Source organism: Colletotrichum higginsianum, chromosome 3 (genome assembly GCF_001672515.1).
Source record: "Colletotrichum higginsianum IMI 349063 chromosome 3, whole genome shotgun sequence".
Lineage (NCBI taxonomy): Eukaryota > Fungi > Ascomycota > Sordariomycetes > Glomerellales > Glomerellaceae > Colletotrichum > Colletotrichum higginsianum.
The window spans coordinates 3,909,928-3,936,659 of NC_030956.1; the positions used below are offsets into that span (position 1 = coordinate 3,909,928).

General features: G+C 48.7%; 8 protein-coding genes across 8 annotated transcripts; 2 read left to right on the top strand and 6 right to left on the bottom strand.

Annotated features, from left to right (window-relative positions):
• Nucleotides 1-26: 26 nt before the first annotated feature.
• Nucleotides 27-1,526, top strand: CH63R_04701 (Spt3; the record flags this gene model as incomplete). The annotated part of the gene is made up of 3 exons (XM_018299676.1): nt 27-602; nt 652-1,467; nt 1,521-1,526. 3 exons carry the CDS (start codon nt 27-29, stop codon nt 1,524-1,526), a joined length of 1,398 nt encoding a protein of 465 aa, XP_018160922.1.
• An 800-nt stretch (nt 1,527-2,326) lies between these two features.
• Nucleotides 2,327-3,317, top strand: CH63R_04702 (Spt3; the record flags this gene model as incomplete). The annotated part of the gene is made up of 2 exons (XM_018299677.1): nt 2,327-2,350; nt 2,436-3,317. 2 exons carry the CDS (start codon nt 2,327-2,329, stop codon nt 3,315-3,317), a joined length of 906 nt encoding a protein of 301 aa, XP_018160923.1.
• Nucleotides 3,318-3,948: 631 nt separating this feature from the next.
• Nucleotides 3,949-7,567, bottom strand: CH63R_04703 (Pro-apoptotic serine protease NMA111; the record flags this gene model as incomplete). The annotated part of the gene is made up of 4 exons (XM_018299678.1): nt 3,949-4,172; nt 4,226-6,523; nt 6,581-6,777; nt 6,843-7,567. The coding sequence occupies 4 exons, from the start codon at nt 7,565-7,567 to the stop codon at nt 3,949-3,951; spliced, it is 3,444 nt and encodes a 1,147-aa protein (XP_018160924.1).
• A 1,089-nt stretch (nt 7,568-8,656) lies between these two features.
• On the bottom strand, nt 8,657-9,410 carry CH63R_04704 (uncharacterized protein; the record flags this gene model as incomplete). The annotated part of the gene is made up of 4 exons (XM_018299679.1): nt 8,657-8,796; nt 8,858-9,001; nt 9,062-9,248; nt 9,315-9,410. 4 exons carry the CDS (start codon nt 9,408-9,410, stop codon nt 8,657-8,659), a joined length of 567 nt encoding a protein of 188 aa, XP_018160925.1.
• Nucleotides 9,411-11,550: 2,140 nt separating this feature from the next.
• CH63R_04705 (DnaJ domain-containing protein) lies at nt 11,551-14,440 on the bottom strand (the record flags this gene model as incomplete). Its single annotated transcript, XM_018299680.1, has 3 exons — nt 11,551-13,172; nt 13,223-14,287; nt 14,344-14,440. The coding sequence occupies 3 exons, from the start codon at nt 14,438-14,440 to the stop codon at nt 11,551-11,553; spliced, it is 2,784 nt and encodes a 927-aa protein (XP_018160926.1).
• Nucleotides 14,441-17,417: 2,977 nt separating this feature from the next.
• On the bottom strand, nt 17,418-18,693 carry CH63R_04706 (Cdc73 family RNA pol II accessory factor; the record flags this gene model as incomplete). Its single annotated transcript, XM_018299681.1, has 2 exons — nt 17,418-18,065; nt 18,124-18,693. 2 exons carry the CDS (start codon nt 18,691-18,693, stop codon nt 17,418-17,420), a joined length of 1,218 nt encoding a protein of 405 aa, XP_018160927.1.
• A 5,676-nt stretch (nt 18,694-24,369) lies between these two features.
• On the bottom strand, nt 24,370-25,265 carry CH63R_04707 (Cdc73 family RNA pol II accessory factor; the record flags this gene model as incomplete). The annotated part of the gene is made up of 4 exons (XM_018299682.1): nt 24,370-24,423; nt 24,469-24,852; nt 24,906-24,943; nt 25,001-25,265. 4 exons carry the CDS (start codon nt 25,263-25,265, stop codon nt 24,370-24,372), a joined length of 741 nt encoding a protein of 246 aa, XP_018160928.1.
• A 541-nt stretch (nt 25,266-25,806) lies between these two features.
• On the bottom strand, nt 25,807-26,277 carry CH63R_04708 (uncharacterized protein; the record flags this gene model as incomplete). The annotated part of the gene is made up of 2 exons (XM_018299683.1): nt 25,807-26,002; nt 26,159-26,277. 2 exons carry the CDS (start codon nt 26,275-26,277, stop codon nt 25,807-25,809), a joined length of 315 nt encoding a protein of 104 aa, XP_018160929.1.
• Nucleotides 26,278-26,732: the final 455 nt, after the last annotated feature.

The window sequence follows — 26,732 nt, forward strand, 5'->3', positions numbered from 1 at the left end:
CGCCATCGAGTCTTCGAACGGATAAAATGACCGTGGCCATGGAGGACCGTGAGCTCCAAGCCTTCCTAAAATGGAGGTCTCACTATGACCAAGATAGTGCCGGGTGTCACATGAAGGATCTTATTGGAAGCCTCGAAACCAGTCTCGGAATCTTCGAACAATGCACAGAGCCATTGGCTGACGGGGCCACCGACACGGAGCCTGACATTGTCCCGGGGAAGTCAACATACATACGACCTTCCAGAGCAAAGGCGGCCGTGGCGGCGCGTATACAGCGCGAGAGCACGGAACTGTTTCAATCTGCCTTCGACGAGGTTCGAGGCATCACCGTCGTCTCTGGCTATCAATCCATCCTCGATATCCGAATTGGTGAAGTGCACCAGCAGGCGAAGGGCAAGCGCTCTGGATCCTCGAAACTCAAAAGCCAGCCTGATTTCGCCATACGAAGACCCGAGAAGGGCGACAAACGGTCGTACGGCTGGAACGATCGGTTTACTAACGTCCTGTGTAAGATGATGTATGTCTCTGGCGAGACCGCCGAGCCGTCAGTTGAGACCACGAGCATGATCGAAGACATCGTCCGTCAGCAGGTCATTGAACTGGTAAGCTTGTTACACGCCGAATGACGAATCCATGCTCACCCATCGTTAGCTTCGAAATTGTACTGAGCTTGCAGCCCGTCGCGGCGCCCGAGCCATCACAATCAACGATCTCATCTTCCAGATTCGTCACGACCAGGCCAAGGTCTCGCGGCTGCGGACGTTCCTCTCCTGGAAGGATGTCAGAAAGAACGTTAAAGATTCGGACGATAAGGGTGGTGAAGCTGATCTTGGCGCTGGTGAAGATCCCGTTGGTGGCGTGGTGCCTGGTGGCCCAGTCGATGATGCTACTAAGAAGAACAAGAAAGCCAAGGTCGGTCTCCCTTGGGAGCCGTTGTCGTTCTACAGCCAAGAAGTTCCCGAACGCGACGATGAGGAAGACGAGGAGGAGGAGGAGATGAACTTCATTACCCTTCAGCGTCTCCGTAAGGCCGATGAGCGCACCAAGGCCATGACGAAGGAGGAGTACGTAACCTGGTCCGAGTATCGCCAAGCCTCTTTCACTTACCGCAAGGGCAAGCGATTCCGCGAGTGGGCTGGCTTTGGCATTGTCACTGACAGTAAGCCTTCCGATGATATCGTCGACATCCTGGGCTTCTTGACGTTTGAGATGGTGCAGACTCTCACCGAGCACGCACTCAAGGTTAAGGAGCAAGAGGATCTGTTCAAAGCACAGAGCGGCGGCGAGAATGCGGGCTCGAAGAAGCGCAAGGTAGCGACTGGTCTGTTCGACCCGCCCAGCGAGGGCAGAAGCCCCATTGAGCCTCGCCATGTCCAGGAGGCCTTCAGACGCCTTCAGCAGCGCCCCAAGAAGACCCGAGCCATGCTCAACGGCTCGAGACTGCCGCAGCATACTGCTCTCAACATCGTGTGTAGCTCCCGTGTTTGGGCCGTGTGTCTATTGCTAACGACTATTTCCAGTTCTGATTCTCTTTTTTCGGGGCGGATATCCAGGGCCGGCGTGTCTGGCTATCAACTGCAACAGTTTGCTCGTCTTCGTTCTTCTATTGCAACAATGTAAAGATACCCACGGGCTACGGATGGGCAAATGGCTTTGGCGTTTATTGGTTCGTCTCTTCATGCCTTTGTAAGGCGGCGTCTATGGACAGAGTGTTCAACTAGGTAATTATCATGATAGCAACAGACCAAAAGACACAGGCAGTAGCTTATGATGGTGGTCCAAATCGAGCCCCCACAGCTAGATGTGAAGCCAGGAAGGACCGGGTGCTCGAAGTGCGACATTGAGCACTGGCGGGGTAGTCTGAGGGGATGCTGTCAAAGAGCCAATTCGTCACTAATTGAAACTGCAATCACTCTTTCGTGCTTAGTGGTTGAACAGTCAATCTTCTGAGAATCCGATCCGCAATTCGTGGATATGTTGGTACCTATCTAGGTATTGTTTGAACCTACTTGGATCGAGATGTACGTACCGCATCCGCTGTTGATCACCCACTCACTCACTGCCTGCCATCCATCCCACCATTGTGTCTTGGGCATCGAAATACCCCGCAATGAGGCGCAAGCTCCAGCCATCCCACCAACCTGTAGGGATTAGATAAGGCAGACAGGACCCCTTCCGTACTTGTCCACTGCCCTGCTTCGATCCAGTTGCCTTGCGTCCCATTCATTACCTACCTTACCTGTACTTGACGACGGTGGCGCGTTCCATTTAAGCCATACACTCTCGACATCTCCCTTCATACCTAATCGACAAAAAGCGCAACGAAATGGCACCTCCACCGTCAATCGCCGTGAGTCGCACGCCCGCCCCTACACGCTGCCCCGCTATTAATCGTGATGACGACATGGCCTTCTTGCTAACCATGGCCCCGATAGACGAAGCTCAAGGTCCAGCTCAAGCTGGCAATCGCGCGACTGCGCATGGTGCAGCATCGCGACGAATCCATGTCCAAGACACAACGGCGCGCCATGGCGCAGCTCCTCGAGGTGGGCAAGATCGACTCGGCGCGCATCCGTGTCGAGAACATCATCCGGTCCGACATCACGACCGAGCTGCACGAGATACTGGAGCTGTACTGCGAGCTGCTCATCGCGCGCGTGGGGCTCCTCGAGGGGTCGACATGCGACCCGGGCCTGGAGGAGGCCGTCAAGAGCATCATCTACGCGGCGCCCAAGACAGAGATCAAGGAACTCCAGGTGGTACGGACGCTATTGGCCGAGAAGTACGGCAAGGAGTTCGTCATGTCGGCGATGGACAACGCCGACGGCAAGGTCTCGGAAAAGGTCGTCAAGAAGCTGAGCGTGACGCCGCCGAGAGAGGAGCTCGTGCAAGGGTATCTGGAGGAGATCGCCAAGGCGTACAACGTCGACTGGCCGAAGCGACTACGCGCCGACGAACCGCCAGACCTGCTGGCCGACGACGACGACGACGAAGACAGTCCGAGCGGCGGCATCGGTGTAAGGATACCCGAAGGCCCGTTGGGCAACAGCGCCAAGCTGGCTCAGGAGCAGGAGGAGCTAAGCAAGGCGACGCCGCCGAGGACGATTGGGGGTCCCAGCAGTCCGCTGACCGTGACGCCGCCGAGGATGACGACGGATAATATCCATCCCAAGGTGACGCTGAACTCGCTGGAACTGAAGCCGAACAAGAAGATGGACGCGGCGGCGTCGCAGAAGAAGCCCAGTATCAAGGGGCCGGGAGGCAGTGTGCCAGACATCACCGAGCTGGAGAGGAGATTTGCAGCTCTAAAGAGGTGAAAGTTGATACCACATAGGCCAGAGGTTGTGGGCCGTTTGGTTTCAGGAGACAGCATCCGTCGGGGGTGGGTGGTGTAGGGCATGCGGTTTCTTCTTCTTTTTCTTCAGTATGGTCTAGGCATGGCGTGGAATTCATTCGTATGTCGTCTGCTTTGTTTGCTACATTCGGTCCCACTGAGAAGGGAGCACATATCACGCATCCCAGAAAGCAAACAATTTGAGTCAGGAGCAGCAAGCCGACTTCCTTTCGAAGCCCAACGGGTATTCAACAGAGAGAATGAGAAGGAAAGAGGAGAAGAAAAATCTGGAAGACGGAGGGGCCCAAGTCCCCCCCCCCCCTCTTAAAAGTGACGCGCCTCTATGGCTCTCTTGTTTTTTTACATATGATACAGAACATCCAGTGAAGGTGCTGTCCTCACGGCCGTGCGCTCGCCTGCCCATGCCCTTGAATCCCTCAGCCTTTACACCTTGTCCTGTCCTGGAATTCCCCAAATGGTGATGTTGTCATTAAAGATTGCCCGGCATGAAAAAGGCTTGCCAGGCCAAGGGTACGTGGTGCCGTCTCATCGAGTCCGACTGTCTTTCTTGGTCGTGAACGTTGTGTCGTATTTCGTTTCCAGTGCTCTGAGGCTTAGATGGCAGGCTCCTCCACCATCTCAGTGTCCTCGGAAACGGGGGGCACACCGTCGGGGCCCTCACCCTCAAATACCTTGCCACCCTCATACGTCTTTCTCCTCCAGCCACATGGTTCGGCGGGATCCTTGATCCACTCCATCGTCGGGAAGTAGTGCTCGTTCTTCTTCATGGTGATGACCCACGGGACGCTGTCGAATGTGACGGCCTTCAATCGGAAATCTGAGTATGATGGTTAGTGTATGCGTAGGGTAAAATGCGGCATAGCAACTTACAGGTGTTGTCCGGAATTCCGTGAACAGTAGCGAGGAAGGTCTCCAGATCGGGCGTCGGCTTGCCGTTGACGTGGGTGATGAAGTTGGTGGGCGCCAAGCCATACTGGTATGACGGCGAACCACGGGTACGGGCCGAGACGTACACTTCGCTGTGCAGCTTGCTAATCTGCTGCCTGACGGCATGGTGAGGTCGATGCAGAATGGCTCCGCAGAAAGAGATGGCATGGTCAGTCTCAACGTCGTCGGCGGCGACAGTGTGAGCCTTGATGTGGATCTCTTCGCAGTCGCGGACGATGACGGCGTCAAGAGACTCATGAGAGTACATGATGTCCAGCTCGGAAACCTTGGTGATGACCTTGCCGTTGAGAGTGAGCAGGATGTCGCCCTCGAGGAGAGCGCCCGACTGCTCACCGCGCTCGAAGGTGCGCTTGCTGACCATGAACAGCTGGTGATGTGTCTTGTTGGCCTCGGTGACCTTGCGGATCCACTCGTCCGAGACGCCCATGACCCTAGCCTGGGCCATAGCGATGGCTCTGAACTCAACGGACAACATCCGCAACTTGGGGACAATGCCCTGCTGGATCTGGGAGACGACAGGCAACAGAGTGGGCGTCGCCAGGCCGAGGTGGTACTCCTCATCCCGGTTGCTGCAGGCCGAACGCTCACCAAGGTACGTGAGCCAGAGGGCCTGGACAGTGCCGTCGTCGGCCACCAGAACACCGCTTCCGCATTGGTTGCTGAGACTCGTATCAACCGTGATTGCGTCAACGTTGATGGCACGGTATCTGGGCGCTCCAGAGTTGGCCGGGATGGCCACAGCAGTGACTTCGGTGACCGTGGTCGTGGCATGGACAATCTTGCCAATTCTGTTGTATCCCATGAAGTTGGTGGAGGCTCCCTGAGTGATGTTGACCGTGCTCAGTCTCGCACTTTGAACGGGAGCATTGACCAACGCGGGGTCGTACTGCACAATGGCGTAGTTTTGAAGTGGGTGGAGGAACACGACCTTGCCCTCAACAATGATCGAGTCCGCAATTGTGATGGTCACGTCGCACAGATCATAGGGCACAATGGCTCTTGAGATGACAACGAGGCCCTTCTCCGCGTCAATGACCAAGCCCATGCCCCACTTCCGGTTCTTGGGGAAGCCGTCGAGCTTGACGGGCATGGTGCAGTTGACGTGGACGAAGCTTCGCACCAGGTCGGCAATAGCCTTATGCTTCACATTCTCGAGCTCGATGAAAGAAGCAGAGCGGGCCACAGGCGGCTTAGGGGGGAGGGGATCAGCAAGGTCTGAGAAGTCCCACAAACCCGTCTCGTCGTTTCTGACAGCCATCTTCATCTTGGCTGACCAATGCCGGTCGACGTAGATGATTGTGGTGTTCAGGGTGTGCAGGTCACGCAGGTGCTTGTAAGTGACAACCACGCGAGACTTGTCGGGGATCGTCTTCATCACCTCGATGAAGGTCTCCAAATCAGGCGTCTTCTTGTGGTCCACGGTCTGGATCAACCAGCCATTGTCCGCGCTGTCGAATCTGAAAGAGCCCGTGGCCTCACAAACGAAGACGCCTTGGCATGCAACGCCGTACAGACGGGCCTGCTGGTAAGACAAGCTGTGGAAACTGGCACCGGCGACGGACACAAAGCGGTCAGGAGTGATCTCGTGCAGATCACCAACATCGACATCGACCTCAATATCCTCGCCACCCCTCTGCAGCTGGAGGCGAATGGTCTTGCCGACGTTCGAGTCCAGCAAGTCATCCAAACGGATGAACTGTCCCACGCGCTCGCCGTTCACCTTGATGAGAATGTCACCCTCCTCGATCTTTTGGTCAGACTGGCCCTTAGGAAGAATGATTTCGGCAACAAGCATGTTGTTGTCCTTGGGAAAAGCTTGCCGAGCCGCGGCCTCCTCCTCTGGCGTCAGACCGAGGCGTCTGCACTCGTCGAAGGGCTTGAGGAGAAATTGACACTGGATGTCGCCTCTTGTAACGGGTTTGCCCTGGCGAATGCATTCAAGAGCTCGTAGTGGTCGGTCGAGAGGCAGGAAGTAGTCCGTCGAGGCCCCGTCGGATCGTCCACCGGCTTGCAACGCAACAGCAAAGCCGTCGATGTTCACGACCGGACTGCCAGAACTACCGCCACTTGCGGCAGCATTGGCCTGGTAGTAGCACGTGTTGAAGTCGCTATATCCGTCTCCGTACTCTGGCGCATTTCGGTCGAGACGGCTGATGAATCCGGACAAGATACTGAGCTTTTCACCAGCATCGTTACCAACGACTCTGATCTCGACACCCACTGTCAAGGCGTTAGCGGATCCACTCAAGCACTTTGACCATCAAGGTGTCTGCCTACCCTTCGCGAGGTCTGGACGAAGCACCAGCGCGTTCAACTTCATGTACTTGACGGCCTTCGGGTCGAATCTCAGAATACCAAAGTCGTGAACAGGGTCGCGGTAGACGGGGTAAGCATCGACCTCTTCGTGGTTGTCGAAAACGACGTATCCCCAAAACGGTCCAGATCCAACGACGTGTCGGTTCGTCAAGATGTATCTGTAACACAGCGATGTCAGCACGCTGTCTCCCTTACATCTGCATTGGCGCCCAGCGTGACATACCCCTTCTGTGCGTCCACCACGAAGCCAGTCGCTTCGCTCGTCAACGCTGCCTCCGTGTCGAAAGAGCACGTCTGGCAGAAACGAATAGAGACGACGTTGCTGACGACGTTCTCAATCGTCTTCTGCCAGGCTTCGGGCTCCTGGGTGATGGGAAACATGCTGTTCAGCCTCGCGGCGTCCTCGAAATCAGACTCTTCCTCCTCAACGAGAGCATTGTGTTCGAGCTCGACCTCGGGGGTATTATCGCCAGCAGACAGCTTTCCGTTCAGGGCGCGATGTTGCTTGTGCGGTCGCAAGCCCTCGGGGCTTTGTGGAGCCTTGCGCTTGATGCGCGGCGATGTGTTATTGCCGTTCATGTTCGCAGTCTCGATCGTGGTATCTTGTGTTGAGGGTTGTTCTCGTTGCGCAGTCGGCGGTGGGTTAAGCGCGGCGACAGGCGAGGAGGAAAATAGACGGCGGGTCTGGGCAAAGACGGACCGCCGCGTGGTCTTATGGATTATGTCTATAAGAGGAGCGGTCAGAGGAGTGCGGGAGCAGCCGCGTTGTTCGAACGAGAAGAGGTCGTGCTGGCGTCTAAGGAGCTGGGGGGCGGTAAGGGCTGTAGTGGTGGTGGTGGTGGTGGTGGTGGTGGCGGTGGTCCAAGACGTTGTCCAAGGTCGTGGTGCTAATACTAGGGTGGATGCAAGGCTCGAGCAAGTCCCTTTGCGTACGAAGACGGAGCGCATCCAGCGTGGGAAAGGACGGGATGGCAGCAACCTAACCCTCCAACGACACTGACGATGTCTTGGTAAATGAACGGAGGGAAACCGAGCGTTTGGCTGTCAGTGTAGCTTTCGACGGGACCTGAAGCCGAGTTGCAAGAAGTTCCCTAAGGTTTTGATGGCGGAAATAAGAGAATTACCCCAAGAACCAACAGCTTTTTTTCTACTCGGTCTGTCGTCGTCGTCGTCGTCGTCGTCGTCGTCGAAAATTTCAGGTGCGGCACGATGGCAAACAACAGGATCTGTCCAATATGGGGGTCACCCAGACCAGATCACCAGGCTAGATGCATAAGAGCCCGCTTATATGGGTGCATGTGTCCCGGGTGAGCGCCCATCCCTGCTTTGGACCCGCTGTCGTCCCCAGTTGCTGATGTAATGTCACACTAGCGTCCCTTGAGAGCCTGTAGCCTTCGCTAGGCCGGCATGGCAGCATGGCAAGGATCGCCTAACAGTCTCGACAGGTAGACGTCAACGGGTGTGTGCCTGGGCCGCAGCTTTAGATGGGACGAGATGGATCATACTCTCACGCTGCACACCACCATCGTCAAGATTCTAGACTGCAACAATATGCAGGTCTCACAATGTCCTGCTCGAGTGATCGGCTGATACGCACCCAGCCTTGGATTCTGCCCCCGGCAAACCCATTCGTCCGATGATAAGTCTGTCAATGACCGAGCGACGGACGCCTCCAGTCTTCATCACCACCACCCACTGCGGCTTCAGCACCTTCGCAATATGAGGTGTGTGCCTAGTCAGGAGAGTGAGTGTGCAGAATATTCCTTTTCGATCCTGCTAGCCGTGGCTACCTAAGAAAACCTTGTTCTTCAGAGTGCATATGCCCAGTATCTTCAGATGCTGCCCTAACGCGAAGAAGACCTATCCAGGTGATGTGACAGCAACAGGATGTTGCCAGTCTTGTCCATGAACTAAGCTAAATTGTCGTGATACTCGTCCCAAAAGAAAAATCGATGAGTGTTGTCAACTAGCAACCCGCATCAATGGTGGCGTAGTCAAAGCATCCTAGTCGGGCGAGGTCAAGATGGGGCGACGACTTTAGACGGCTCCGGCCAAATCATCATCACCGTTCTCGTCCTCCTTCTTCGGAACGGCAGCCTCATTATCAGACTCGGCATCGTTCTCGACCTTGGGGGCCGACTTCTTGGCAGGAGTACGACGCTTTTTGGGAGTGCTGTCTGTTCAGGGGGAGTTCAGTAACGGTTTCTTTCGCAGAGGAAGTGGCAACCAAACACTCACCAGCACTGGTGGCAGCGGCGCGCTTCTTGGGAGTGGCTTTCTTCTTGGTCTCCTCGTCATCCTGATCGTCGCCGGTATCCTCGTTGGCGTTTTGTCCGTCACCGGCAGCAGTAGCCTTTTGCTTCGGCGCCGCCTTCTTGCGAGCTTCGAAGACATTCATTAGCGCTAAGATGCTAAATAAGCGTGAATGAAGTAGCAACTTACGACTTTTGGCCTTGGGAGCGGCGGTGTTACCCTCGCCTTCCATGCCGAGCTCACGCATCTGGACTACGATCGAAGTCCATTGGCCTTGGATCGCTTTGAGGGTACGGTTGGGCATGTTGATGTTCTTCCAATCGACTCCCTTGCCATCAGGAAGCAGAACCGCGAGAACGCGAAGCAAGAGCTGGTACTGGTTGGTTGAACCGAAGTGAGCGGATGCTCAATATGAACAAGTGGATGAGGGAAAGAGACTTACGCGCTCGGCGTCGGTCCAGGCGCCTACACGGCCACCCGCCGGAGCTTTCTCGGAAGCATTGGCGGAGGATGAAGCGTTGTCCTTGGGGTCGGCCATCTCGAATGTATGGTAATGTCGGGTTCTAATGGGAAAGTCAGCCGGGTTATCAGGAACGCATACGCCAGGGACAGACATGTGAGTAATAGCGAGGTGCAGGAGGTGATGAGAAGACAAGGAGAATATGTGAGAAAGTGACGTGTGTAGGGAAGGATGGCTCGCTTACTTTCGAGGTTGGCGATAGATGTCCGGCGTTTACGGCAATTAGGTGGCTAGTGAGATGAGAGGAAGTGGTGGTTGTTGAGGATGAGGGATGAAAGTGAGAGAAGAGGTGGAGTGGCAGAAGAGGGTATTTTGTTGGGGGGAATGCTGGAAGAAGTTGCTCGATGAATTGGGAAGGAAGGCAAGTGAAGGAAAGTCCACGGCAAGTAAGAGCAAGACACCTCCTTCCTCCTTTACTTCTGCCTTTGCAAGCCATGTTCAGCCAGCACGCTGATTCTGCAAGAGAATTGTTAGTCTGATGACCCAACAGCCCAATGACCAATACTAAGGCTCGTATCAAACATGTCTTTTTGCAAAAACATTGATCCAGACAATATTTTTAGACGAGTTCGGCAGTCAGGATGGTGCTCTGACCGTTTCCAACTCGACAACATGGAAAGGGGCAGGAACTTCAGAAATCCAGGCAACCTACACATCACGGTAGAAATGTTTAGGAAGCCAACTCCAGTAATATTGGCTTTGATGCCTGTACACTTGCGGCTTCTGGTACTTTCTTACCATCATATGAAATAAGGTGATTTGGATTTGGGTGGGGGGGTTGATGATTTAATGAATCAGAATGTCTGCAGCTTCGGGGCCTGTGAACGTGTCTCCGGAAATCAGCAAAGTCGGTAATCTTGGGCTACTTCAGTTGACCGGTTCCGGCGATTCGGTCTGTCCTTGGGGAAATAATTTATGAAGGTGTGTAAGATTGAAGCACTAGTTCTTCCTCGTTGAGATAAAGAGTGGTCGAAGCTGTATATCTCGACGAGTCGTTGAGGGGTACCTGTCTTAAGGTACCTAGGCAGGCCCAGCCCTCCCTCTTAATACTGAGACTATTGTGTCGGAAACGATATTGATGAATTGTATCCCCAGAAACAAAACCGGGTAAAACACGACGTGAGCAAGGAGGTGAAAGACGAGGCAGAGTGCCAGGAGAAACAACATGGCAAAGAGGGAGAGGAAGCGAAGTATTTCCGTAATGATCATGGCGCTCAACATCCTCAACGAAACGTATGAGAGCAGCGCAGAAGATACTGAGCCAAATAGGACAGTGAAAGACGGTGGCAAACCGAAAGTTCGAGGTTGACATAGGCCACGACGCCAAAAAGGAGAGAACGAAGGGGCAAGAAGAACAAGGCAGGGTTCGAGCGAAAAGTTTCCAACTGTTAGTCAGTGAATAGATAACCCCTACTGCCTGCCCTAGGCTGCCGATTGATCAGGCGGGAGCTAGATCACCATCAGTTACTCCCCATTATCCAGTTTACCACAGCGCCAGGTAGTTCCTACGTCGAAAAGGCAAAACGGTATTGGTTGTTACTCTCCTGTTCTGATTAAGCCAGCGCCTTGCCCTATACTGAACCAAACAAGCATCACCATAAGATGAAACTAGATTTAAGTGGAGTCAATTGTCTATCTTCCCGTCTCTCGCGAAGGGCTAAGAATGCTAGTGCCTTGAACGTGATCAGTAGTCTAACACATGTTACAGGAATCATCCCTTCCATCCTAGGTAACCAAGGCATGAGACGACCAAGAACTGGCCTCTATGGACCGTTTCTAGGGCGATGTGACTAATAAGAACCCCGAACCCCAATGCGAAAGACCAAGCTGTGAAAGATGTAGCGCAAATACGAGGTGTACGGTGTACACACACGCTTCCTTCCCTCCTCTACGTCGTAATCGAACGCCGCCGTTGTGAGATGAAGACGGCCGATGTGAATGTGCAACGCGGATTTGGCAAAAAACCACAGGTAATGAAAGAGAGACAAAGTCGGAGCGCGATGAGTATCCTCCCCAAATGCCGGGTATCGTTCCGTGTCATACCCCCCATCCATTCCAAGCTGTCGTCAAAGTTGTGAGAACACCTCAGTACCAGAAATCAGATGATAGAATCCTTCAAGTACAAGAAGAGCATGCGTCAGAGCGAAACGTCGCTCCATCACGCCGCCATCTTGCCCTTGTATACCATGAACTCCCGAATGCGGGCCTCGTGGTCCTCGCACGCAACAGCCCACTTTCTTCGAACCTCCTTGTCTTGTGCCATCCATTCCAGATACTCCGTGATTTCATCGTCGCCGCGAGATACGAGAAAAGAGTAACTCTTTCGAGCTCGAAGATCGGCAATGTTAGCTTTGCGAGCGTTGAAGTGCTCGATGACTTGAGCGTTGAAGATCTCCCATCTCATGACATAGTTCTGAAAGTCTTGCGTGTACTTCTGCCAAGCACCTCCCGTAGGCTTGAGATTGACTGCGAACGTCGGCGGAGGTCGAGGCGCCTGAGGGATTACTGGGAAATCGAGTGATGGCTTCTTCTCCTTCTCGATGGGTGCTCGGGTCGAGGGCTGGCTGTCGAACGGAAGGTTCATCTTGAGATCACCGAGAGAGCCCAAGCCCGAATTCTGTGTGAATGGCGCCACGTTCTTGAGGTCGGCAAGGCTGGCCCTAAATTCCTCGCTGTCCTCGGAACCAGCAGCATTAGGATTGAAGTCTGACTTTCGCGCAGGGAGCGTGGGGCCGGTCTCTTGCATCCCATTCACATTGCCAGGCCTCCATTCCGGGCGAGATGGCTCGACAGGAATATTCCTGACGCCGTTTGATTGGTCTCTCCGCGGAGCGGCCCCGGTCTGCGGGGGGTCAATGTCCATCGCATTCGGGCTCTTCGCCCCGACAGGCTCGGCTGTTGACTTGCGCCCACGCCACTCGCTCTCCTCGTCACTGTCATACTCGTCATTCACCAGGCCCGCGTTGCCTCCCGCCGTTGGCTTGATCTTGACCTTCCGGGAGTTCACTCGCGAGATGCGAGTTGGGGATGTCGACACTGATTGTGCCGGCACGAAGTTCTGTGCCCCAATCTGCTGTGTCCAGTCCTGTGCGTCAAATCTTCCATCAGCAGAAGGAGAACCTGCCGGCAGGCCAGAAGTGTCTTTATGGTGTCGCAGGCTTGGACGCTTGATCGGGGATCGACGGCCTACGCGACTTCCAGACTGCGAACGAACCTTGGCAGCTTGATCTTGGATGGGGCTGCCAGCACTGAATTTGTAAGCCTCTGAGCCATCTCCATTGACAAAGCTAGTGTTAATATCATCTGTGCTCCTCCGGCTGAAAGTTGATTGCTGCGGCGCGGTGCGTGTGAAAGTGTCGTCGTCGATCGGGAAATTGAAGCTATCGGCTCTCTCGTCAGCTTGATCTACAGAAACGTCATGCTCAGAGGCAGTGGTATGGCGCTTGTCACGACCGAGCGGCGTCAGGTCCGGGGCCTGCCTTTTGACAAGCCTGCTCAGAAGTTCGCCCTGCTTCAGCTCAAACGGCGTCAGAGAGTGACTTCTCGAGCTGTCCCCACTAGGAGACGGTGACTCGAACACCATGCCGTCGCTTGAGTGCTCCGCTACATGACGCTGTGAAGCTCGTGATTGCCGAGTTGTGGATGTTCCAAGGTTGCTGCTGTGCGCAGAAGCAAAATTGGACTGAGAAAATGCCAAAGAAGAAAAAGGAGCTGAGGGATAAGAGGAGTCGTACATGGAGGACCCTTTGGGCGTTGCTGTCGCCTGAGTGTTGCTAGTTCCTGCCGTCGACGTCAGCTTTAGCTCGGCTCTTACGGTGAAACGAATGTACCATTGTAGTTTTGTGAAGTTGTGGGGTTTGGCTGGCTGTTTTCAGCGGAAGGGCCGGCAGCAGTGTTCGGCGGCGTGTATCGAGCGCTTGCGCGGGATCGAAACGGGTCTTTAGGCGAGTGGGACGCGGTGGCGTTCGATGAATTTGGACGATCACCTTGCGGCGTCGATGTCGACGTTCTCGGGCTCGAGGGCTCAGTTCTTGCCTGGCGAGGGACACTCTGCGCGCGTGTTCGAGCGCTGCCGGGAGAAAGATTGGGGCCATACCCTTCCTCGGGTGGCCGGGGGCTTTCACGAGTGCTCTTGGCCCGTCCGATGGGGATTCCATCAAACGGGTTGGTCTTCTCTCCGCCATTGGCTGTGTACGGGGTGCTCTGGCGAGTTTCCGAATACGCTTCACGGAATTGAGCAAGAGGATCCGGTACGCCTGCCTCTTGTTGTCTGCGAACATTGTCCGCGAAGATGTTAGTGTGCCGAGAAGAGGTGGAGTAGTTGGAGGTGTTCACCGGGGGCTCGTCTCGGGGAACTGGTGAGTGTGGAGTGTAGCCACCCTTGCGTCCAAACGAAGCATCGGCTCTCTGTTTCTGGGATGGAGTCCGTGGTACTGGTCGTTTTGGAGGCTCGGGTTTGGTCTTTGGTTGGGACTGGGACTGGGACTGGGACTGGGACTGGGACTGGCTGCCGCGGCCACCCTTCATGTTCTCAAACGCGTGCCACGCATTCCGCTTCGCTTCCGGGTCGTCTCTCGCCTGCTGTGCTTTGGCCGTAGGGGCAGCGCCTGAGGCAAAATTGCGATATCTGCTCGCTCCTGAAGCTGGGGGAGGCGGAGGAGGGTTACGAGCCGTTGCATTGCGACGAGGAGGGGGCGGGAAGTTGGCGCCGGCGTTCTGCCAGGGGTTACCTCGCACTCCAGAGGCCGTGGGGTATCTTGATCGCGTCCGTCCAGCATCGTACTTGGCCCTCTGCTGGGGGTCCGTAAGGACCTCGTGGGCCGACTGGATGATCTGGAACCTGGAATTGACTTCGGCCTCTCGGCCCGGATTACGATCGGGATGGTACTTGAGTGCTGCCATGGATTTAGCAAAGGGGTCCAACATGCACGAGAGAGAGATCTTGCCATACCAAGCTTGCGGAACTGCTTCTTGATTTCGTTGGTATCAGCGTCCGCTGGAAGCTCTAGGTCCGCGTAGTAGTCGCGGCTCATATCGACTCCTCCCATCCTGAAGTTTCTGAGAGGCTATCAACAGCCTAATGAAGGTTCGGTTGTCTAATTCGCCCCCCCCCAAAAAAAAACCGCACGCCAAGTCTTGGGCGATCCTGTAAGGTCCGGGCTATTGAATTGCGCACAAACCACCGGGTCAGAAAGACATTTGGCGTTGTTGAAGCTGTCCTTTCAAGTTGAGCTGTCGGAAACGTTGGCTGGATTGGCAAGTTGTCGTGTGGCGTATATCTTAGTGGTGAAATCTGAGGCTGCGTCAACAGTGGCTGAGCAAGTGACGTGCCGTCGAAGCTTGCAAAGCTTGGTAGCTGACGTTGTCCAAATAGCGCGGTTCGGTGTGAGGAAAATAACAAGTCGAGAAGCGGTTGCTATCAGAGAAGTCGCGGATTTTCCAAGATTCTCGGACAGAAGGCTGTTGTCGTCGTTTGGAAGATGTGGTCGAAAGCGGTCGTTGTTCGCAATGGAGGGGAAGAAAAGCAAAAGAATGAAGGGCTAGAGGCAGCGAAGATGTCAGCGGCAGTGTCACGAGAAAAGTTGGAACAAACTAGCATAGGCATTCGCGCGCACGAGAAATTTCGCCGCAGGAGGACACGGCGGTAGTGGTGTCTGGAGGAGGAGTAGGGTAGGCAGCCGTTGAGTGTAGCACGCGAGTAGAGCAGTTGGTGGCAGACGGAAGATGATTGTCAGTTGCTGGCCCGACAATCTGTAATGGCCCCACGGTCTGTTGTCACTTGCAGGTCGCAGCGCTATGTTGGAGACAGCAACCGCTGCACGGCGGCAGGGGGGAAGTAGACGAAGAGTAGCGATCTGAAGACGCAGTTCAAAGGAGAGATTGGGTCAGGCTGAGATGGTCGCAGCAGTTATCCAATATCCGAAGTTGGGAAGCGGCAGCACAGCAAAGCGTCCGCCAGTGTGGTCAGTTCCTCGCCAACTTTCTTCGGCGCTTGCAACAAGATGGGGGTCATATGATGATGATTGGGCAGATGTGATTGCAACATGCGTATGCGGAAAGCAACTTACCCAGATGACGTCAAAATGCCAGCCGCGGCCGATACAAAACTGGGAGGCTGTTCGCTTCTCGCGAATGCTGGGTGGATGACCGAGACTGTTCAAGTTCGGGGAGGCGTAAACGTTGTTCCAAAGAGGAAGAAAGGTCGCTCAGAAAGGTGGGAATGAAGGAAGGAAGAAAGAAAGAGGGAGGAGAGCCGCATCCGATAGGTGTGAGACCAAAAGGGAAGAAGCAAATATTAAGTGAACCGTTAATGTTGACAGTCCTTCTGTGCGGTTGCGCGGGCAGCAGGAGGGATGAAAAGGGTCTAAATTTTTGGAAGGGAATTCAGGGACCCCCCGGCTAGTTTGATCACTGTCCTCTATGCTGCCCCTCCAAAAAAGGACGCCTCAGCTCCTCGCTTTCCATGAAAGTCGTCCGGTTGTTGTTTTTTTGCTCCGACCCCCAATCGCTCACCCACAAGTCACAACACGCGCGGCGCGTGCTTCTTGTATTCAGTCTGCTGGCGGTGGTAGGGGACCTTGACTGAAGCCATGCTCGATTCATCCAGGAGGCCTAAGCATCCTTCCGTCAACCTGGCCAGCCGTGCCAGCTACCAACCTGGGTAGTAAGTAGTGTACTCTCAACCTGGTTCTAATAAGCCACCGTTGTAGTTGGGGATCTCGGGAGGCGTCACGCGCAACTCCTCGAGTCAGCAACGCCAACCGTGCCAGTCAAGCCACCCGCCTGCTCTAACGATCCGACTTTGCCTTACCTTGCCGTCGACCTAGTATGGATGCTGAGAGCACTGCCTCCCCTGAAAAATGGCTCATGTCGGGGCACTCCAACTTCCTATGTTCTTGGGAAGAGAAGGGGGGGCGAAGACCAACCCGATCTTCGATCACCTCGTACAGGGCCAAGCTAACGCTACCCAAGTAGCTGGCTATAATAGTGTAGATCCCCGGTTGAGGGACTCTAGGGAAGCAAGAGACCGCCCATGAACCTAACTTGGAAACAGGCTATAAGGCAGAAGGCCAGGCTTCATTTGCAAGAGGGTTCAAAAGATTCTCCAGCATTCCTGAAGTCATCATGCCTATCAGAGTTGTCTCCTAAATCAAAGTCAGCACACTTCCCCTCCGATTTGTCTCGACCGACGTTGCCCTCTCAACGCCCTCCACCTGTAGCTGTTTATGCCTAGCGTGAGCCTGGACGCACCCCTAACTGATCGCCTCCCCCGCATGAGCCCGGTCCGCGGCCTGCAGGCAACTAACCGCTGCGCTGGCCGGACCGACGTCAGCCTCTCCCTCTCAACGGACGGCTACGCCAACATGCGTCTCGCGCCAAAGTCTGCTAACGATTCTTCCATCGCATGTTTAACTCGCATAAGTCTTCCTGCTTGGCCAGATGATACACTATCGGACCCAAGGTCTGCCCAGCCTTACCTACGTACCTAGGTATGTAAGTAAGTGTACCTACGACGTCAAACTTTGGCCCCACCCCCGCTGTCTCTAGAACCAAGAACCTGGGACAGCTCAATGTATCCGGCCGAGGCGACTAACAAACAATCACCAATATGAAGGCTGGTGGGTGACTTGAGTTCCCTTTGACCCGATTCTTTCTATCCGTTCGAATGCAGTTCACGTTATGTATGGCCTTGCTAAATGGAAATCGGAAATCCTCAATTGGTCATTTCTAATATCTCCGTCGTCAAGGTGGCATGAACCTCATGTTCGCCTTCAAATATTTCGACCCTGAATATGTTGATATCGTGGTAACCAGACTAGCCCCTAGCATCCCTCCCAGCCACACGGAAGAGGAGTCTCCCGTCATTCGCCTTGCTGCGCAAAAACAGCCCTTGAACGCCTTCGCTGTGAATTGTTTTCCAGCCCCATTTGATAATACATGTACTGTAAGTTCGTGGCCGTCTTCCTACGGATGCCTAGAGACGTTTGTCGAGCATAGCCGCCCTGATTATCCCCTCCTCCGCCTTCAGAGTTGACTGGGCGCGGTGGTCTTCGTCCATCCCTTGTTCTTCATGTTCGCCTCGATGGCCCTCCAGATCGACTCCGCGGCCTCCTTGTCCCTGAACTTCGCAGCCTCCTGAGCTCCAGTACCGTCACGCCATCTGTCGACACCTAGCTGCAACACACGATGTCCCCATTCCTTGACGCTGTCGGGCGGCTGCTCGCCGCGCCAGCCGATGAAGATACCCAGAACGCGGCGGAAGAGGTCCGGAGGGGAGCTCCACTTGTAGTTCTTGAACTGCCAAGACTGGCCCGTGGTGAAGACAGCGACGACGCGGTTCCAGTACTCGGGCTTGAACTGCTCGGGGCCTTCAACAAGGATAAAGCGCATGGGCCGCGAAGGGTCGATGTCCTTCATGACACGAGAGACGTGCAGCATACTGGCGGCGGCACTGCCGTCGGGTTGCACATAACGTCCTCCCTCGAGGAAGGATCGAATATTGGACAGCCGGAGCAGTGACGAGGCGGAAGGCGATAGGAGGATGATGGGGTCCGGCCGACGCGTCGGGGCCTTCTGGTTGATGGGGAGCGACGGGTTCGTGCTGATGCTCGCTGCGCCATGAGGTTTCTTCTGTATAAAGGGAACGGCGAGCTTGCGGACGTGGGAGAAGTCCTGGAAAGCCTCACGTTAGCTGCACGTAAGTTGAGACCTGGCGCTTTGCGCGACTCACTGTGGGCTTCACGCCGCGCAACACCGAGTTGCGGTCACCCATCTTGCGCTCGCCGTTATAGATAACCGCCAGTCGAGGGTCCAATGTGCCGCGCCCAGCTCGGCTAGCTGCGGTCGCCGGCGCAGTCTTAGACGCGCTCGCGCCAGTTCCCTCCTTGCCGTCCTTGTCGCTGGCCAACGGCTTGATGTGCTCACTCTCTTCACTAGCGCCTTCCAGCCAGGTGAACAGATCTAGACGTTCGACGAAAGCAAGGTTCTGGACCGTCCCGAGGCTGCCCAATTCCTCGTTGAGGCGAGTCGCGCTTGCATTGTACTCGGGAATTGCGACATCCTTGTTCAGCCAAGCGAAGTAAATTGATCGCAGGTCGACAGGGCGGTCGCTGGAGATGAAGCGCGTGGGTGTCGAAAGCAATACCGATACTGGGGCTGGGTGAGAGAAGAGCAGATGAGTGGCTTTCGAGAGGGCTACTTCGGGTGCAGACGCATCGGCGGACGCTGTCGGGACTGCAGGTCGCTTGGATGCGATGGATTGCCGTAGCAGGAACAGGGGATCCTGCTCAACAGCAGCCATCGTGAAATGTCGAATTTTCGGTGCCAAGAAGCTTCTTCGTAGGTGCCTGGAGCTTCTGAGAGCTTGCAAAGATAGCCAAAATACGGACTTGAACGAATTGAGCGCGGTGAGACTTGACGACGAAGCAACCGCGATCAGGAGTTTGGAAGCCTCGAGTTTTGGGACCGAGAAGTTCAGCCTCAGTCGCTAGGCACACTAGCCACAACAGCCTCAGTCAATTACAGTCCGTTGCATTAGCAGCATTCGTAATTAAATAATGCGTCTGTGCGTAGTCAGCAAGATCGCCAGATTTCACACACTACCCCTAGCCAGGGCCAGCTAGGGGGGGGTAACCTTACAAAAAGGCTGCACTTTGCGTATATTTAAATATCTAAATAGCTTTAATTAACTAGTAATAATAATAGAATACTACTAAAATAATAGCCTAATACTACTACAGTTGCAGCTAGTAATATAGAGGAGCTATTTTTAGTACTATTAGCTAATAGTACTTAAGTATATAAGGCTGCGCATACTACAGTTATTATTATAATACTATTAAGAAATCTATTTACTAGTAAGCTATTAAGTAGTTAAATAAGAATTATTATTAAGTAGCTATTACTATAAGTAAAATTAAAGTTAATTATATTAATAATAAAGAGGCTAATTGCAGTAAGTAAAGTAATAAAAAAAATTATAGAAAGGAGTATAAAGTAGTAAAAGTCTTAAGACTATAAAATTAATACAAGTAATAAAAGCTGCAAAATTAATATAATTAATAAAAACTACAAAAATAATATAATTAATAAAAACTATAAAAATAATATAATTAATAACGTACACGCATAGCGAGTCGGCCAACATAGCGAGCCGGCCACTCCTTATCGCTAGAAAAAGCCCCTTTTCTAACTATTTATTAAAAAGTAGATTCTTAACTAATAAAGACCTAGTTTTTAGCATTAGATAACGATAAGAGTTAGATTTTAAGAAATAATAGTATTAAAATTATTATCTCTTTCTAGCCTATATTACTAAGCTTACCTCTTATCTAGGCCTCTAGATAAGAGGATTACTAAGAACCTAGGGTTAGGAAGAGACAATAATTTCTACAATATTATTTCTTAAAATCTAACTCTTATCGTTATCTAATACTAAAAACTAGGTCTTTATTAGTTAAGAATCTACTTTTTAATAAATAGTTAGAAAAGGGGCTTTTTCTAGCGATAAGGAGTGGCCGGCTCGCTATGTTGGCCGACTCGCTATGCGTGTACGTTAAAGGCTGCAAAAAGAGTACAAAATAGTAAAAGTCTTAGAGTTACAAAAATAATATAATTAATAAAGGCTACAAAAAGAGTACAAAATAGTAAAAATCTTAGAGCTATAAAAATAATACAATTAATAAAGGCTGCACTTATAGCTACCTTAAAATTATTAAAGACTCTAATAATTGCAAAATAACTATACAATTTAATACTCTTAATAATTTATTTAAAACTCCCTTTAAGACTCTATTGCAAGCTCTACAGTTGCATACTTTATTACCCTTATAGTAATAATAAAATACAGCTGCACTTTTACTCCTTAAGCCTTATAAGGTAAATATATACTTCTTAATTAAGCTCTAGTTTCTTAGTATAGTATTAGTACTAATTATTCGCCCTTTTTAAATTGTATAGTAGCTAAAGATATTATTAGCTAGTAATATTATAATTATACAATAGAATAAGTAATTATTAAAGGAGATAAGGAATTATATTTAAAGCTAACTTTAAGAGTAATACTACTTAATAAAGAGATAAATATTAATTAAGTTTAGTAAAAGGAAAGTAACTACAAAAATATTAGTTATATACTTTTATAATAACTTTAGTACTATAAATAGTAAATAGCTAGTCTTACTATAGGCTACTATTACTAAGCAACTTAAGTTAATTAATTAATACCTTTTAGATATATTTTTTACTATTAAAATTATATATATAGTTAGGATAATTGCATTAGCCTTAAGTACTCTAGTATAGTTAAAAATAGTAGTAGCTATAAATAAGCTAACTAGAGTAGCTAAAATACTATTATAAAAGCCTTATAGTTGCCCTCTGCACTTTAAGGTAAAGAAGGCTACATTAAATAAAATAATTAATAAAATTATTAAATAAGTAAAGTTAAAAGAGAGGTTATTTTAGTAGCTAATAAAGTATTATTAATATACTAATTAGATAAGCTATTACAATAGTAGTAAGTAAAGCCCTAATACTAATTAGTACTTTATTATTAAAAGGGAGTACTTTTAGCTTATACTATATAACTTTAAGTTATAGTAAGAGGTAATACTAAAGTAGTAGTTAAATACCTCTATTAATAACCCTCTACTAAGTATAATAGTAGCCTTTACTTAATAGTATACTATAAAGAGTATAGTAAAAAGTAGAGTAAAGAGTATAGTAAAGTAGAATATAAATAATAAGACTACTGCAAGCTAACTAATTAAATTAACTGCAATATATCTAATAAGTAATAATACTATAGGAAATACAGTAGTTAACTTATCCTTTAGTAGTAGTAGAGAGCTAGGCTAATTAAGATAACCTTAATACTTCTAGTTCCCTCCTCCTTAGTAGTATTAACTAATTAACTTAATACTACTTAAGCTACTACTGCAAATACTATTAAGAAGGGCTAATTTAATACTATTATTATTACTACTGTAATATAAAGAGAAGTTATTATTAAGTAGGTAGATTAAAGTAAGTAAATTTATTAAGTAGTTTATTAATTAAGAAAGTAATTAATAAGTAAGTAAAAGTAGTATAAATAAGGCCCTTAAGTAATTTAAATTAATTATATTCAGTCTTGCAATTATCTAGTAATTACTAATTGTATACTTTTTAGAGTTAAGTATACTTATTAGCCTTATTAGACTACTAAAGTAGTTAATTAAGGATTTTCTTACTATATAGGGCTTTTGTAAGTAGTTGCAATAATTATTAATTGTAGCTAATACACTTAAGCAACTAAGTAAATTATTGCGCATTAGTAGCCTAATTATTAAAGAGGATAAAATTACTAAAGGAGTTAAAGTTAATAAAGGGACTATTTAAAATTACTTAATTAAAAAAGAGAGATTTAGTAAATATATATACTCTTAATTAATAACCTACTAATTAACTACCTTTACAAATGTACTATTTGTATTCTTACCTCTAGGGCTAAGCTTAATCTTATTACTAAGCCTCTAATTAAATTAATTACTCCCTAATAACTTTTAAAGTTAATACTTTAATATTAATAATAATAATAACTACAAAAATAATACTATTAACCTACTAAGTGCAAAGGCTACTAATTTAATTTAAGTTAAAAATAGTAGTTTATTAATAGAGTTATATTTAAGTAGTAAATAGGTAAAGAGGTAGGTAAATAATAGGAGTAATAGAGAGATTAGTAAGTAGTAAATATACTACAATAGAGATTTTACTTTAATATAAAGAGCCTATAAAGCTATTTTTAATATATTATTTTTATTATTTATCTTAACTATAGCCTATTTTAATAATAGTAATTACATTACCTCTAAAGTACTCTTAATACTACTCTAGCTAAAATATACTTCTATATTCTGTATAATAATAAGATTATTAAAAATCCTTTCTATACTCTTAAAATTAATAAAGGAGTAGTAAAAGTAGCTTTCTATTTGCCTTATCCCTTATTTAACCTCTACTATGTAGTCTACTAATAAGTCTTTAAAGTCTTAATTATTAGCCTCATCCTAGTTCTATATAGAGTATTACTTTTAAAATAGCCTCTTTAAGTTACTAAAAAACTCCTTAATTAAGTTAAAGTCTAGTAAGTATAGAGGGAGAAACTTAAGAATAATACTAGTAGTATTATAGGCTTCTTTAATATCTTATTAATAATAAAAACTTATATTATTTATTATAATAATTAACCTTAACGTACACGCATAGCGAGTCGGCCAACATAGCGAGCCGGCCACTCCTTATCGCTAGAAAAAGCCCCTTTTCTAACTATTTATTAAAAAGTAGATTCTTAACTAATAAAGACCTAGTTTTTAGCATTAGATAACGATAAGAGTTAGATTTTAAGAAATAATAGTATTAAAATTATTATCTCTTTCTAGCCTATATTACTAAGCTTACCTCTTATCTAGGCCTCTAGATAAGAGGATTACTAAGAACCTAGGGTTAGGAAGAGACAATAATTTCTACAATATTATTTCTTAAAATCTAACTCTTATCGTTATCTAATACTAAAAACTAGGTCTTTATTAGTTAAGAATCTACTTTTTAATAAATAGTTAGAAAAGGGGCTTTTTCTAGCGATAAGGAGTGGCCGGCTCGCTATGTTGGCCGACTCGCTATGCGTGTACGTTAGTGTAGGAAAGGTATTATACTTTAGTAATAGACTCTACATTATCTATATAAAGAAGTTATTACTATTTATTATTCCTAAGTATATTACAATATTAATAATACTATTAAGAGTAAGAGTTAGTAAAATTTAATACTATTACTCTTATTTAAGTATAATTATTTAATAGGCTATAAGACTTTTTAGTACTTATTCTATTCTTTATATACTTATACACTTATTAATACTAAACTTATTAATAAATATAAGCTACTGCAGGCTATACTACTATATACAATATAATTAAGTGCATTAAAGATCTTTATCTTATTAAGTAGTAATTAAATAAATCTTTTTTAATATTTACTTAGCTACTTAAAGTTACTAGTTAAGAGTTAACTTATAAATAGTTATACTAAATTATTTAAATAGGAAATTTAATATTTTATTAAAAGTAAAATTATTATAATATACTAGAAGCTCTAATAGCTTATATAATTACTAGATTTCTAACTTTATTTAACTATACTTTATAATAGAGTATCTCTTTACCTACTTAGTTACTTAATATTAATATTACTACTATCTTATAGTCTAAATAGAGTATTCTATTTAAGTAGCTACTTTCTTATTTATTTTCTCTATTAATATTAATACTTAAGCTATCTTCCTCTACTTATCCTTATTTAGTATTAGTACTATTATTTATATTATATTTAATTAATTTAATATTTAGTCTAATTAGCTAGTAGTAGTAATAAAGATAATAGAAATAATAAGGATAAAAGTATTATAAGTATTGCAAGCTTTATAAGCTTTATAGACTTTATAGGCTAATTGTCCCTCTCCTCTATAAGAGGGTATTAAATTGTATATAGTAATAATAGGGGAGAAACCTCTATAGTAATTAAATTAGTAATTAGTACTAAAGAGTAGTTTATATAGAGTCTAAATAGCTTTACTTTAAGTAGTAAGTAATAGTAATAGTAATAGTAATATAAGGGTATTTTAATATTAATAGTTCTATAATTCGTAATTCTACTAGTGAAAAAGTAGCAAATTCGTAATAGTACGCATTTTGCCCTTATGTACAGATGCATTATTTAATTACAAATACTGCTAATACAACGGACTGTAAGCTGCGTCTGCTGCACCACCGCTCACCTCCCTTCTCGAGTTGCTACGCCACTCAATCCCACTTCATCCGCCATCTTAAACAGACACTGGCAAGTTGCAATAGGCATGGGCATGTTAACAGCTGCATACAAGACTACTCTTTAGGACATTTTCTGCTTAGCTACGACGCTGCCTCCACGGTTGAATTCAGTCTGGACATGGACCGGCTGATTCATGGTCACCCCTCAATCTCTCGTCGATCTGTGAAGTGATGGATACTTCCGATCCCTGACGCCTGTCACTTACAATATGTTCAACCTTGAGAAGAGATCCTGTCTTCCTCCGACCGTGATATACACACAACCCTCTGCCGCCTGAAGAATGTTTGGGGTTGGCTGGGCACATTGGGCTGTTTGGGAGATGCTCCGGTATGTCGAATTCAAACTTTGGCAAGGACGCCAATTTCCTTTTGGACTGGGACCGCTGCTTCGCATCCCACCATTCTTTGGGTTTCTTGGGGAGATCATCGTCACGTCTCGGCTGGCACCGCTTCAAGCTTGCCGATCTGTAAGGTTGCGACGGATTCCAGGTGTCTCCATCTCCCCTAGGTGGTACCATTTCGGTGAAGAACCCGCGTGGCTTTCCGTCGACTGTCTTATGTGTAGGCGGAGTCCTTACGCGCGTGGCTTCCTGTGTCGGCTATCAACATTAAAATGCTTCAATATACAACGGTGGCGACTCACTCCAGCTGGATACGGGGTAGTTGCATAGTCGGACTGGCCTGGTAATTAACATTAGCTTCAAAGCACCTGGCACAATCATGGACTGATGCATCTACGATAGTGAAAACTGTCGGGATCAGGCGTTGCCGGTGGTGTTTTCCCGGCCAACACCTCTCGAATGGAACTTGTGATGCTGCTGATGGTCTGTTCCGAGTCTTTACGATGCCAGGGCGCTTTTCCAAACCAACCCGTTCCATGTTTTGACACGTTTTGTTCTTCTTTGTTGACGAACCAAGCCAGAGCCTTGAAACCCGTCGTAGTCGCTGCATCTTTCGACACCTCGGTCGTTTGCGGATGGTTTGATTCTGGGGCGGCAGGCATGCTTGAATTTTTCTCCTTGGTGTCAGCAGTAAAACTACCGTGTGATAGAAATACCGAAGTACTCACTGTCTTGCACTTGAATAAAGAAGAGAGCTTGATGCCCCTGCGGCTCTTGATGCTTGGTTCTGTGGTTTCCCCGAGATGAGGTGGGCTTGAGGGGGGCTGGAATTTCACCTCCACCTCTTCAACGTGCGCCCTCAAGGTGTTCATAGTCTGGGAAATGCTGGGTATTTGTTCGCCACAACTACTCATCGGTTCAGGGGTTCCTGGTTGTTGCAGAGACAAGACGAGAGCTCTTTCGGACATAGGACTCAGAGGCTCGGTGGGATCTAGAGTTCCTGTGAGGAATGGGGAAGTTTGTTGAGGTTGGAGTTCGGGTTCGCTGGTAGCAATTCCCCGAAATTTGCCAGTTTTGGCCGTCCATTTCCAAATTCTGTTACCGCTGCTTGTCCGCGACCCTCTTAGGATCACTTCTCTTTCCGCCCAGTACCCGTCCGGGAACCATACCTATTCAAATCCTTCTCTGGGAGATCTTGGTGGATCAAAGCATTGTCCTGGCATCGGGGTCAAATGAGCATATTGCGGTGACTGTCTGGTAGATGCAGACCTGGACGCGGACCTGGGTGACGCGACGGATGTTAATGGCGGCGATGAGGGCGACCTCGACATTGCCGTTCTCCCGAAATATCCATCTCCGATCATTGGAGTAGGGGTGCTTGAACCGTCCCAGCTGTCTCCTGGAGTGTCTGAGGATCTCTCCGGGGAAGTGACTCGGAGAGCAGTCTTGAAAGACAGCCTCTGCACATCACGGTGAGCGGCTGGGTACGATTGCGAGGATGATCTGTGAAAACATTAATGCCCATGCCTTTCTTCTTGATACTTGACAGTCCTACGATCTTCTTCGCGTGTTGAAAGGGTTAAAGAACGGCATGGCGCCCAACGGCGGGTCGCTTCCGGATCCTCGACGTGTTGGCGCTCCATCAATGGTACCAAGGACCGGATCATCGGCCATATTCCGTGGTTCTTACAGGTAGACAAACGATTCAGCAGAAAGCATAATCTAATAACAAAGGTCGTTACGATGTGTGGGGTGGTAGGGTCTAGGGCGAGACGGAAAACAGGAAGAGATGTGACGCGCCGAGACGGCGAAAACCAAAAGACGCCTACGTTGACTAATGCCCATTCTACAACACTGAGCGGGGAAGCTTCACAGAGTCGTCGGCGTGTTGTGGCTCGCACCTGTTCCTACCTGGGTAGGTAGTAATGGCGTGTTCCAAAACGGCGACGGCAATGAATCTGGCATGTCACTGGAAATGGCAGGATCTTTGATCAGGCACGGGCGTCGACGCTTTCTCCCTCCATCAACGCGACAAGCGAAGACGCCCACAGTGTTCTCAGAATCCATTCGATTAGGATTGCGGGTATCAAATCAGACCTGCTAACGCCTTTTAATGCCCCGGGGTCGGC